At 38.7% G+C, this 12,820-nt stretch overlaps 1 protein-coding gene across 1 annotated transcript in view; it reads right to left on the reverse strand.

Moving 5' to 3' along the window:
* Window positions 1–12,820, reverse strand: part of Mcf2 (MCF.2 cell line derived transforming sequence) — an 88,542-nt gene that overhangs the window by 30,079 nt on the left and 45,643 nt on the right. The window contains exons 14-19 of the mRNA XM_029534559.1: window positions 12,026–12,069; window positions 10,693–10,775; window positions 7,869–7,935; window positions 7,054–7,169; window positions 6,715–6,784; window positions 4,480–4,572 (exon numbers count right to left, since the gene is read on the reverse strand). Of these exons, the coding sequence (XP_029390419.1) occupies window positions 4,480–4,572; window positions 6,715–6,784; window positions 7,054–7,169; window positions 7,869–7,935; window positions 10,693–10,775; window positions 12,026–12,069 (473 nt within the window). The remainder of the gene's footprint in view (window positions 1–4,479; window positions 4,573–6,714; window positions 6,785–7,053; window positions 7,170–7,868; window positions 7,936–10,692; window positions 10,776–12,025; window positions 12,070–12,820) is intronic.

Genomic DNA, 12,820 nt, shown 5'->3' on the forward strand with positions numbered 1-12,820 from the left:
AATTTTAAAAAGAAGTCACTAGATATTCACTCACCCATAAGCAGATATCAGCCCAGAAACTTAGAATACCCAAGATACATTTTGTAAAACACAAGAAAACCAAGAAGGAAGACAATCGTGTGGATACTTCATTCCTCCTTAGAATAGGGAACAAAATACCCATAAAAGGAGTAACAGAGACAAAGTTTGGAGCTAAGATGAAAGATTGAACTATCCAGAGACTACCCCACATGGGGATCCATCCCATCATCAGCCACCAAACCCAGACACTATTGCACATGCCAGCAAGATTCTGCTGAAGAGACCCTGATAAAGCTGTCTCTTGTGAGGCTAATGCCAGTACCTGACAAACACAGAAGTGTATGCATACAGTCAGTTATTGTATGGAACACAGGGCCCCCAATGGAAAAGCTAGAGAAAGTACCCAAGGTGTCTACAACCCTGTAGGTAGAACAACAATATGAACTAACCAGTACCCCCAGAGCTCATGTCTCTAGCTGCATATGTAGCAGAAGATGGCCTAATCGGCCATCATTTGGAAGAGAGACCCCTTGCTTCTGCATCAGCTCCTGCTTTCTGACCTGCTTGAGTTCCAGTCCTGCATCCTTTAGTGATCAACAGCTGCATGGAAATGTAAGCCGAATAAACCCTTTCCTCCCCAACTTGCTTCTTTGTCATGATGTTTGTGCAGGAATAGAAACCCTGACTAAGACAAGGCCCTCAATGGAGGAGCTAGAGAAAGTACCCAAGGAGCTGAAGGGGTCTGCAACCCTATAGGTAGAACAACAATATGAACAAACCAGCACCCCCAGAGCTCGTGTCTCTATCTGCATATGTAGCAGAAGATGGTCTAGTCAGCCATCACTGGGAAGAGAGGCACCTTGGTCTTGCAAACTTTTATGCCCCATAGAGGGGAATGCGAAGGCCAAGAAATGGAAGTGAGTGGGCAGGGGAGCAGGGCGGGGGGAGGGTATAGGGGATGTTCGGGATAGCATTTGAAATGTAAATGAAGAAAATATCTAATAAAATAATTAAAAAAAAAAAAAAGAAAGAGATCTCCGGGCGGAGGATGGCAGGAGGAACAGAGGCAGGAAGGGAAAAAAAAAAGACATTAAGCCAAAAGTTATTGAGATGATACCACTCTGGAAATCAGACTGGCAGTTCCTCATAGTAGTACCTGGGGACCCAGCTATACTACTCCTGGGCATATACCTAGAAGATGCTCCAACATGTAATAAGGACACATGCTCCACTATGTTCATAGCAGTCTTATTTATAATAGCCAGAAGCTGGAAAGAACCCAGATGTCCCTCAATAGTGGAATGGATACAGAAAATGTGGTACATTTACACAATGGAATACAACTCAGCTATTAAAAACAGTGACTTCATGAAAGTCACAGGCAAATGGATGAATCTAGAAAACACCGTGCTGAGTGAGGTAACTCAGTCACAAAAGAGTGCACATGGTATATACTCACTGATACATTAGGCAAAGATCATGGAATACCCACGATACAACTCATGGACCACATGAAGCTCAAGAGGAAGGAAGACCAAAGAGTGGATGCTTCAGTCCTACTTAGAAGGGGGAACAATATAATTGAAGGAAGTAGAAGGTGGGAGGGACTTGGGAGGAAGACAAGAAAGGGAGGGGAAAAAGAGGAGCAGAATCAGGTATGGGAGGAGATGTACAGAGGGCCAGGAATTTGGAAAAAGGTGTGTAGCCTTGAGGTATTGGGGAACTGGGAGTATCAATCATAAAGTCACAGATGCCAGGAAAGCAAGAACCTCCCAGGACCTCACAGAGATGACATTAGCTGAAATACCCAATAAAAGGGAGGGAGACTCTGTATAAAGCATATCCAGAGGTTGGGTACAGCCCCCCCCCCCCCGTAGAGTTATAGGGTCACACACCCTTCTCCAAACTTTTAACCCAGAATTGCTCCTGTCTAAAGGAAATATGGGGACAAAGAATGGAACAGAGACTAAAGGAAAGGGCATCCAGAGACTGCCCCACCTGGATATCCATCCCACATTCAGACACCAAACCCAGGCACTATTGCAGATGCCAAGTAGTGCTTGCTGACAGGAACCTAATACAGCTGTCTCCTGAGAGGCTCTGCCAGATCCTGAACAATACAGATGTGGATGCTCACAACCAACCATCAGACTGAGCACAGGGACCCCAATGGAGGAGTTGGGGGAAGGACTAAAAGATCTGAAGGGGCCTTATCTGGCATCAATGGAAAGGGAGGCTCTTGGTCCAGTGAAGGCTTGATGCCCCAGTGTAGAGGGATGTTAGAGCAGGGAGGCTGGAGTGGGTTGGTGCGTAGGGAAGCACCCTCATAGAAACAGGGTAAAAGGAGATGGTATAGGGGGGTTGCAGAAGGGAAGCTGGGAAAGGGGATAACATCTTAAATGTAAATAAATAAAATATCTAATTAAAAAATAATAAAGTTGTAAAATGTTTTTTAAAAAGACAAAAAATTTTTTTAAAACAAAGATATGTAGGGTTGTGTTGGTACATGCTTTTAATCTCAGCACTCTGTAGGTAGAGGAAGGTGGATCTCTTGTTAGTTCAAAGCATGCTTGATCTAAGAGTCGAGTCCAGGACAGACAGGGCTATATATAGATACCCTGTATGGTGGTTTGAACATGCTTTGTCCCAGAGGGAGTGGTACTGTTGAGAGGTGTGGCCTTTTGGAGGAAGTGTGTCATTATGGGAGTGAGCTTTGCAGCTCTGCCCAGTGCAGAAGTGTCATTTTTCTCCTGGCTGCAGTCAGATGAAGATATAGAACTCTCAGCTCCTCCTGAGCCATGCCTGCCTGGACACTGCAATGTTCCGACCTTGATGATAATATACTAAACCTCAATGAAATGTTGGCCTTATAAGAGTAGCCTTGGTCATGGTGTCTATTCACAGCAGTAAAACCCTAACTAAGGCACCCTGTCTTGAAAAGCCAAAGCAAACAAACAAAACAACAACAGTGGCAGCAATAAAACTCTCAATTAGGAGGAGTAGCAGATAATTCCTGAGAGTAGAATAGAAAAGGAAAAACTTGGCACCTAGAGAAAGGATCGTTATAGGGACAGTCCAGGATTCCAATATCCATACAACAGAAATTCCAGAAAAAGAAAATAAAGAGAATAATGTGGAAGAAAAAAATTGGACTGGAGGTCTCAGTTTCAGCATGATCAGCAAGTGCCACATTACAGCTCAGTATTAGAATACTTGCGTAGTATGTTAAAAAGCCCTTAGGTTCTACACCTACCTTTGCCACAAAAGTCTAAAGAAGTATTACTCAAAATACCAAGATATTGAGTGAAAATAATGCTAGTAAACAAACTCCTTCAACTATTAGTTCCCATGTCTTTCTGAAGAGGAGAGTCAGACTGGCATCATATTTGTTCTAGAAATCAGAAAACAGTGAAGTGGTATCTTCAATTTTCCAAGAATAATTATTTCTTATAATTCTATACTTGGCCATCATTATAATCAAAGCATTAGGGTACAATAAAGACTCTTATTCATGCAAGTTCTCAAAAACTTATGCAAATATATGACCTAGCATGTATATTTTCTAAATTCCTTCTACCCAATAGAGGGTAAAAGAAGAAGGCCATGAGGTTAGAAAGATGGCTCAGCTGGTTACAGCTTTTGCAAAGGACACAGGCTCCATTCTCAGAATCCCCATAGTGAGTCACAGCCATTCAAACTCCAGTTCCATGAGATCCATCACCGACAACATAAAATTAAATAAATATTTTTAAAAGATTGGCATGTAGATTGGAAGACAGGCTACTGTAAGAAGTGTCCCCAAATGAGATGTACCTAGATACTGAAATGAAAGCTGTAAGCAGGTCAGAAACTCTAAAAATTAATTCTTTAGGATAAAATTTAAAGACACTCAATGTATGTAAACATATGAAAAAAAAATATTTTTATGGTCCCTAAAATCAGAAGAGGTTAAAGGAGGAAGAAAGCAAAGAATATAGAAAATTGAGTAAAAAGAAAATTGTAATAAAAACACAAGAGAAAGGAGAGCAGTCATATTTTACTATATGAGTCATTTGGCCAGAGAAATTCCAGTCTTAATAATTGAGTTAAATATAGCCAATCAATGTAACAAAAATTTACTGGAACCTTTGGAGAAAAGAATTTCATGTGGTTATGGTCATGGGACAGGGAACCATGAAAGAGACCTAAATCTTCATTTTTCTAAAGAAGGAAGGAGCAAGACAAGCATGTTATTCGGAGATAGGAAGGCAAATACCAGAAGTAGCTAAAAGTGGTTGCCTCTGGGGAGCAACAAATATGTATTCCTATATGAAATGTGCATATGTGTTTACTTTGGTTGAGAATGGCTGTTTCACATACACACATAAATAAATATTCAAGACAGAAAATGAATTTGTTAATGAGAAATATTCCAATATCTTCCAAAAGGAATATGTTTAATACTTAAATAATTAATACCTGGAAAAAGGCACATTCAGAATACTTCCTCCAAATTAACTCTGACCTGGGTTTATTCTGACAATATTTGGCATACATCTGAAAATCATCCTTCTGTAATAAAGCAAAATGCAAATATATTACCAATTTATAAATATGAATTTTTGTTTTTAAAAAGGCTGAGGAAGACAGTGTGTGACCAACCATGATAGTGAATGAGACATTAAAAAACCCTGCTTTGTGTTCCAAGGACAGCACACCCATTGAGCCAGACAACAGGATACATAATTCTACAAGCCATTTTAGAACCCCTGCTTACCAAACTTGACAGTTGAACAAAAAACAAAACAAAACAAAAAAACCCTCATCTTTTTGAATTAGATATTTTCTTTATTTACATTTCTAATGTTATCCCCTTTCCTAGTTTCCTCTCTGAAAATCCCCTGTCCTCTCCCTGCTCCCCAATCCACCCACTCCTGCTTCCTGGCCCTGGCATTCCCCTATACTGGGGTATAGAACCTTCACAGGACCAAGGACCTCTCCTCCCATTGATGACAGACTAGGCCATCCTCTGTTACATATGCAGCTGGAGCCATGAGTCCCACCATGTGGTTTCTTTGATTTGTAGTTTAATCCAAGGGAGCTCTGGGGGTACTGGTTAGTTCACATTGTTGTTCTTCCTATGGGACTGCAAACCCCTTCAGCTTCTTGGGCACTTTCTCTAGCTCCTTCATTGGGGATCCTGTACTCATTCCAATGGATGGCTGTGAGCATCCACTTCTGTATTTGTCAGGCACTGGCAGAGCCTCTCAGGAAACAGCTATATCAGGCTTCTGTGAGCAAGCACATATTGGCATCCATAATAGTGTCTGGTTTTGGTGATTGTTTGTGGGAGGGATCCCCAGGTGGGGCACTCTCTGGATAGTCATTCATTTAGTCTCTGCTCCGAACTTTGTCTCTGTAACTCCTTTCATGGGTATTTTGTTCCCCCTTCTAAGAAGGAACGAAGTATCCACACTTTGGTCTTCCTTCTTTAGTTTCATGTGTTTTGCAAATTGTATCTGAGTTTCTGGGCTAATATCCATTTATCAGTTAGTGCATATCATGTGTGTTCTTTTGTGATTGGGTTACCTCACTTAAGATGATATCCTCCAGATACATCCATTTGTCTAAGAATTTCATGAATTCATTGGAAAACCCTTTTCTTTTTAAACTAGTTATTATCATGATCTAATAGGTGCAAATGTGCATTTTCTGTGATATTAGTCTGCTGGCTGTCTAAATAAAAGAGCTTGCAGCTAACTCCCAAGTTAGAAGTAGTCCTTGGTTCATCACTGAGACATCATCACATCTAAGCACGTGGCTACACAGTTTGCTCTCCCTTGAATCATCTTTCCCTCTTTCCCTGATCGTCTTCTTTTGGTCTATCTCCTACTCACACTTTAACTTTCATTTCATAAGTGTCTTCTACATAGCCACTGTTTATACCCTCAAGCTCTGGATGATTCAACTGATTTCACATCAGAAGAAGGTTGATCATTCAAAAGGAGGAGAAACTAGATAACTAGTTGCAATTATTTTTTCAGGTTGGTAGAACCTGTTTTTATTATTATTATTTTCTTTATTTACATTTCAAATGCTATCCCGGAAGTTCCCTATACCCCCCCCCCCCCCCCTGCTCCCCTACCTACCCACTCCCATTACTTGGCCCAGGCCTTCCCTTGTGCTGGGTCATATAAAGTTTGCAAGACCAAGGGGCCTCTATAGAACTTTTTTTTATTAGATGTTTTCTTTATTTACATTTCAAATGCTATCCCGAAAGTTCCCTATACCCCCCCCCCCGCCCCTGCTCCCCTACCCTGAACAACTTGCTGTAATTTCAATAATAAAAAAGAATCTATGACTACATGATGAGACTCTCTGTCTTTTAAGTTTTTTTTTTTTTAAGGCATCTTCTATTCTAACCTTAACTAAGCTCTTCATAGGTAGAGTGGTCCCTAGATTCTATTGCTATGACCTGAGTAATTGAAACACTTAATATCACAGAATACAAATATGTCCTGAATATCCTTTTCATTATTTTTTTCCAACAAAACAGTTTTACATAAAGCACCTGCTGGAATTGATGAGTCTTCTCCAAAAACATAGAAATTAAAGGAAAAGGGAGGGGGTTATCTTGTCCCCAAGGTTACTTTATACAAAAGATACTTTTTTAGTTGCCAGTATTTTAAGTTAAAAGCAAATAATCAGACTAACCCTTTCCAGGAAGCAAGGTCCCACTCTTTCTGGAGCATCAGAACAATCTTCCAGTCTGCTCATGAAAATGCTGTGAAATTTTTAGACAAAAGTTATGTATGACATATAATAACAAACAAGTGAGGAGCTCTTCTTTCTACACTTTTTCAAACAGGGTCTCTCTATATAGCCCTGGATGTCCAAGAACTCACTATATGAACCAGGTTGACCTGAAACACATAGAAATCCATCTCTTTCTGCCTCCCAAGTGCTGGGATTAAAGGTGTGCATCACCACCACCCAGCAATAACTTTTTGAAAAATTAAAATCACCAAAAAGTTGAATTTGACAATTACATACTTGTTATGGAATTCATATATTTCTGCCATATTTCCAAAGAGAACATCCTTTTTATTTCTCAGGAGAGGTGGCATAAGATCAAACATCTGTGGATTGTCCATCTCAGATCTGTAGCCCTATTAAAAAGAAATGAATTTTTGCATTTGAAATGTTTATATTAATGTTTGGTTGGACCATTGACAGTATAAGTCCAGCAAAATATAGAGAAGACTTGTGGGCATAGGTGATTGAAATAGAACATTTATATCACTTAGTTATCAGAGTTATCTATAGCATTCTTTTAGAATGTAGGAAAAAAGAAGTCAAGGTTTCTATTCCATGGTCCAAATAAAAAGTAGTACTTGTGGCCTTCAAGGCTTTTATTGTAGTGTTGGAAATCAAACCAAAACCAACTATGAAAAATTATAGTACTGAACATAAAGTTCTCCTTAAATTAAAAGTAAGTGCTTAGATTTCTTTCCAGTCCAAATTAGTACCATAGCATTTGTGTCAAATGAGTATTTTTATCCAACCCCCGGTTCTTTCCATTTCAACCTCTAAGTAGCAGCCTAGAAATAATTACAACAATGTGCCATGTCCCTAAGAGAACAGCTTCTCTTTTTCTATAAGAAATTCTGAATCACATATCCACACTCCTGAGAGGGAATGTAAATGTAGTCACTTAAACAACATGTAATCTCAAATAACAGCAAATACCCACTGACAACCAAGGACAGAGACAGAAACACAAAACTGCTCAGAACAGTTTCTAGTGAAAGTAGCCAGGGACTGTTCAGGAAAATGGGGGGGGGGGGGAGACAATTTGCTTCACTTACCAACAAAACAGTAAACAGCTCTCGAACATATGCCCTCTCTGTCTGTATCAGCTCATTTAGGACATGGCTACAACGAACAGACCATAGTTATCAGTTAATGTCCCTCTCTAGTATCGTATTGCAATAGATTATTATCACTAAAAATAATCTAAAGCAGTGGTTCTCAACCAGTAGATCACATATCAGATATCCTGCCTATCAGATATTTACATTATGATTCATAATAGTAGAAAAATTACAGTTACAAAGTAGCAACAAAATAATTGTATGATTGGAGTCACCAAAACATAAGGAATTGTATTAAAGGGTCACAGCATTATTAGGAAGGTTTGAGGACCACTGATCTAAAGTAAAATAAGCTAGGATATTAGAACTACCTAGGAGTTTTGTCCCAGGATCAAAATATGAAGTTTATTTTGTAGTTGATGGGAAAAGTACCACCAGAAGGCTCTTAAAGATATTTTTTTGAAAAGGCCGAGTGTGGTGGCACACACCTTTAATCCAGCACTCAAGAGGCAAAGGCAGGAGAATCTATGAGTTCAAAACAAACCTGCATTCTGAGTCAGTCAGGAATACAAAGCAGGAGTCTGCCTTGAAAGGGGGTGAGGGGTTGCAAATGGTAAAGGGCTGCATGTGAACATAAAAATGATTTCTAATCCACTTAGATTAAGGGCAAATTTACTAAACTGCAGAGTCTATGCCTGAGTTAATGCCAAGTTTTGATTTTTCTGGACAACGAAATTTCCTGAGCTCTAGAATCATCTCATTAAAAAACAAGCAAACAAACAAACAAAAAAACCCCACTAACCCTATAAATACCATTTTCCACAGTTGCCAGGAACTTTCTGGCTTCTTTTCTCAGACATGTTGTAAACACACACACACACACACACACACACACACACACACACACACACACACCTCCACATGGGATAGAAGGAAAATTTAAGACTCTGTAGCAACACTGTGTGCCATCTGTGCCACTAAAATAAAATGCAGGTCCTGACCATTTGATTTCCAGTCACCATATTTGAACTTTATTCCCTTCTTTAACACAAGCAACCTATTTATCCTCTACTTTTGTACATTTCTTCTTCTCTTTTCATACTTTAAAGAATTTAGATCCTGGCTTTTTCCAAAATGAGTTTCATTAAATTATCTTAGATAACTTGGGACACATACATATCTCCATGCAATGTGATACAAACTACTGGCCATTTCTAACAACAGGAGGCAGACCTCAATACATAGTCCTCCTGCACTGTATCTATGTAAATCAGGCTGCCTTCAAACTCAGAGATTTATCTCCCTCTGCTTCTTCAAGGCCTGGAATTAAAGGAATGTGCCTCCAGGACCAGCGCATGATATAAAACTTATATATAAGTCAGTATTTTCAAGTTTCTAATATTAACATAATAGTATAAATTCATATAAAAAGGGTCATTGTTGACACCTATGAAATAGTATCTATAACCCTGTATAGCTTTGACAAGCCACTTCATCGATTTTCCTTTCTTTTAAAGTGAACGAATGGTGTCACAGTTAGCTTTACATGTCAATTTGACATAAAACTATAATAGCCTGGGAAAAAAGAATGTCAACTGAATAACTGTCCAATCTACTTGGTGTGTAGACAAGTCTGTGGGTAATTCTCTCTATTGATATGAGAGGGCTCAGCCACTGTAGGTCCTGGGTTCTATAAGAAAGCAGACTGAGTAATCAATGGGAAGCAAGCCAGTAAGCAACACTCCTCCATGGCCTCTGCTTTAGTTCCTACCTCCAGATTCCTGCCCTGACTTCCTCTCATGATGAATAGTGATCTAGAACTATTAGCCAAATAAACCAGTTCCTTCTCCAAATTGCTTTGGTCATCATCTTTATCACAGCAACAGAAACCAAACTAGAACATATGGTATAGCCCAAGGGTACAAAGTTTCATTTATTAGTTGAATCATTCTGGGACTCCAGTGTTCAGCATGGTTACTATCATTACTATCATTAATGAAATGTCTTATATATAGGACATACACTTGCAAAATAGAACTTACCCACCTGTGTTCTTACCACAAAAAAGGCAACTGTTAGTGTTAACTAACTTGCTATGGCAATCACCTTATCATATCTCACACTGTGTATACTAAATGTGTCCATTTTTGTTTCACTATTATTTTCCAGTAAAACTGGGAAACACAGGAGTTGGAAAGATGGTTCCATAGCTAAGAGCACATGCTGCTCTTATAGAGGACTCAGGTGTGGTTACCAGGATCCTGATGGAGGTTTAGATTCACTGGAACTGCAGGTTCAGGAACTCTGACCACCACTTCTGCCTCCCTGGGCACTAAGCATGGACATGATGCACATACATGAAGGCAAAACACTCGTGTGTGTGTGTGTGTGTGTGTGTGTGTACATATAATCAATTTCTACACCTACACCTACACCTATATATCTATGTGATTAATATATGTGCATATGTATGTGTGGGTGACTTAAACTGGGAAACACAAAAATAAAAACAATCTGAAAGGTACAGAAATCATAAAAGGGACAGTATGTAGCTGAGTGGCAGAGCAGTTGCCTTACAATACACAATATTACCAAAGAAAAATTCTCAAGACTCATAGAACAGATCACAGCTGCTCACATCTAAATACAGGACTTGTGACACTCACTAGTGCTCTTTTAATGCACTCACTAGAACCCTATTAGAACTAGAACCCTATTTTGCAAACTGAAAACTCTAATCACATGAGCCTTGTACACTGAACCAGAGCCTGCTATGGTGAGATACGTATATAAATGTAGATTAAAAAGGAAAGAATACTTCTTTAAAATATCCAAGCTATTGTCCAATTTGGGAGACTGATCAGAATTCTTCTTCTCTTGGCTATCCTCAATGACTTCAATCTGAAATAATGAAAATAAAAGTTCAATCGTGTCTATGTAGGTACAGTACTTTCTCAAATACATGGATATTAAATTAATGTCAATCCTATCTTTGAAGATAAATTAATATACAGTGCTACATTTTCTAAAAATGACTTGGATGTATACTAGTAAACTAAATGATTTCAGTTACCTAAGGGCACAGATTTAAGGCACTAACTGGGATTTATTTTGTATACTTCTGTTTACATCGACAAAAGCCACTTTCTAGTCTACAGTAATGATAATAGAAACAACTTAGAGTATCACTATATGCCACACATAGTAAACTCGGGAGCATCACAAATGTTATTTCTTTTTTATACTAACTTCATATGTCCTGTTACCCCCAGTTACTTAATATCTGAAGTTCAGAGAATTTACCAAAGACTATACTATCAATTAGTCAGAGTCTGGCATTAAAGTTACAGTTTATACTACTATACTATACTGCAGTGCCTCTTAGAGTTACGTTCTGGGTTATACTTACTACCAAGGACACACAAGTAGTACATAAGGTTCTGCAGGTGTGAGGAGGCTACCCTGTAGATATCAGATTATCACAGATAACTGAGAAGAACCAAATCTTAGACACATGTACTACCTACTTCCTCCCCAAGGATACACCTCAAAACCCTCAGTGGATGCCTGAGTGGATGCCTTCAAAAAGTCATGTATAAATTAGGCACAGTAAGAGATTAACAGTAATAACTCATAATAAAATGTCTCATAATAAAACATTGGATATATATACATATATGTATATATATACATGTATATACAGAAATATGTATATATACGTATATATAGAAATATATATATATATATATATATATATATATTTCTATATATACTGCTTTGGCAGTACTACACTCATTCATGAAAGAAAGCACCATCTGTAAAAGGCACAGCATTGTTTAGGTGTACAGAGGCAGACAGCATGAAGAGGGACTATAACTTATATGCAGTGTTCTACAGAAATTATTCTGAATATAAGCCTGGACTTAAAAACAAACAAAACAAAACAAAAACAAAAACACCAACAAAAGCCAAATTGCTCACACACTGCCAGTGCTGTAATTAGACACAGGCAGCAGAGTTTTCTTATATATGTAAGGTTTTCAAATTCAAAAGGTCAGTGTAATAAATGAAAAACATGCCTGAAAACCCATGCTAATGCTACCATTGTAGCAGCACAGCCAACAGTGAATTCATTAATCACTTATACTTACTTTCACATTGCTCTGAGCTTGAATCTGTCTCCAAGACTTTTTCACTGGTAGAGAAACGTGAGATAATGTTAAACTGGAATAAAAGTCAACACTTTTAAGGAAAACACAAACATGTTTATTAGAAAGAAATTGTTTCAATATATTTGTTAGTGTTTCAAAGCACTCTACAAAAGACAGTAATTGGTTAGATAGCTATATAAATATAACAGAACTTCTTATGGAGCATGAGTTTACTATGTACTGCCCATCCTCACCTTCAGTACACATGCACTTACTTGCCAAAAGAAAAGGGTTTTAAGTGTTCACAATTATGTTCAAATTCAGTATGCATTCTGACACATAAACATTTAATCAGATTGTAGTTCACTTACTCACTAGAGCAAAGATTTCTCTGAATCTAGCCTACATGTATGAGACCAGGGAAGACAGGGAAGGGTAGCACAGGGGGTGAGGGGAGAAAAGAACAAAGTATGGGGCTGGCAAGATGTTTCATCGAGTAAAATTGTTTGCTGCTAACTGTGATGAGCTTATCTTGTTCCCCAAGACCCATATGGTGGAAGGAGAAAAGCAACCCCAACTAACTGATCTCTGATCTATATGTATATATGGTTCCACACCAGCGTGCACACATGTACACACACACACACACACACACACACACACAGACACACACACACACACACAGACACACACACACACACAGACACAGACACAGACACACACACACACACAGAGACACACACACACAGACACAGACACACACACAGACACACACACACAGACACACACACACAC

Source organism: Mus pahari, chromosome X, assembly GCF_900095145.1.
Source record: "Mus pahari chromosome X, PAHARI_EIJ_v1.1, whole genome shotgun sequence".
NCBI classification, from domain to species: Eukaryota; Metazoa; Chordata; class Mammalia; order Rodentia; family Muridae; genus Mus; species Mus pahari.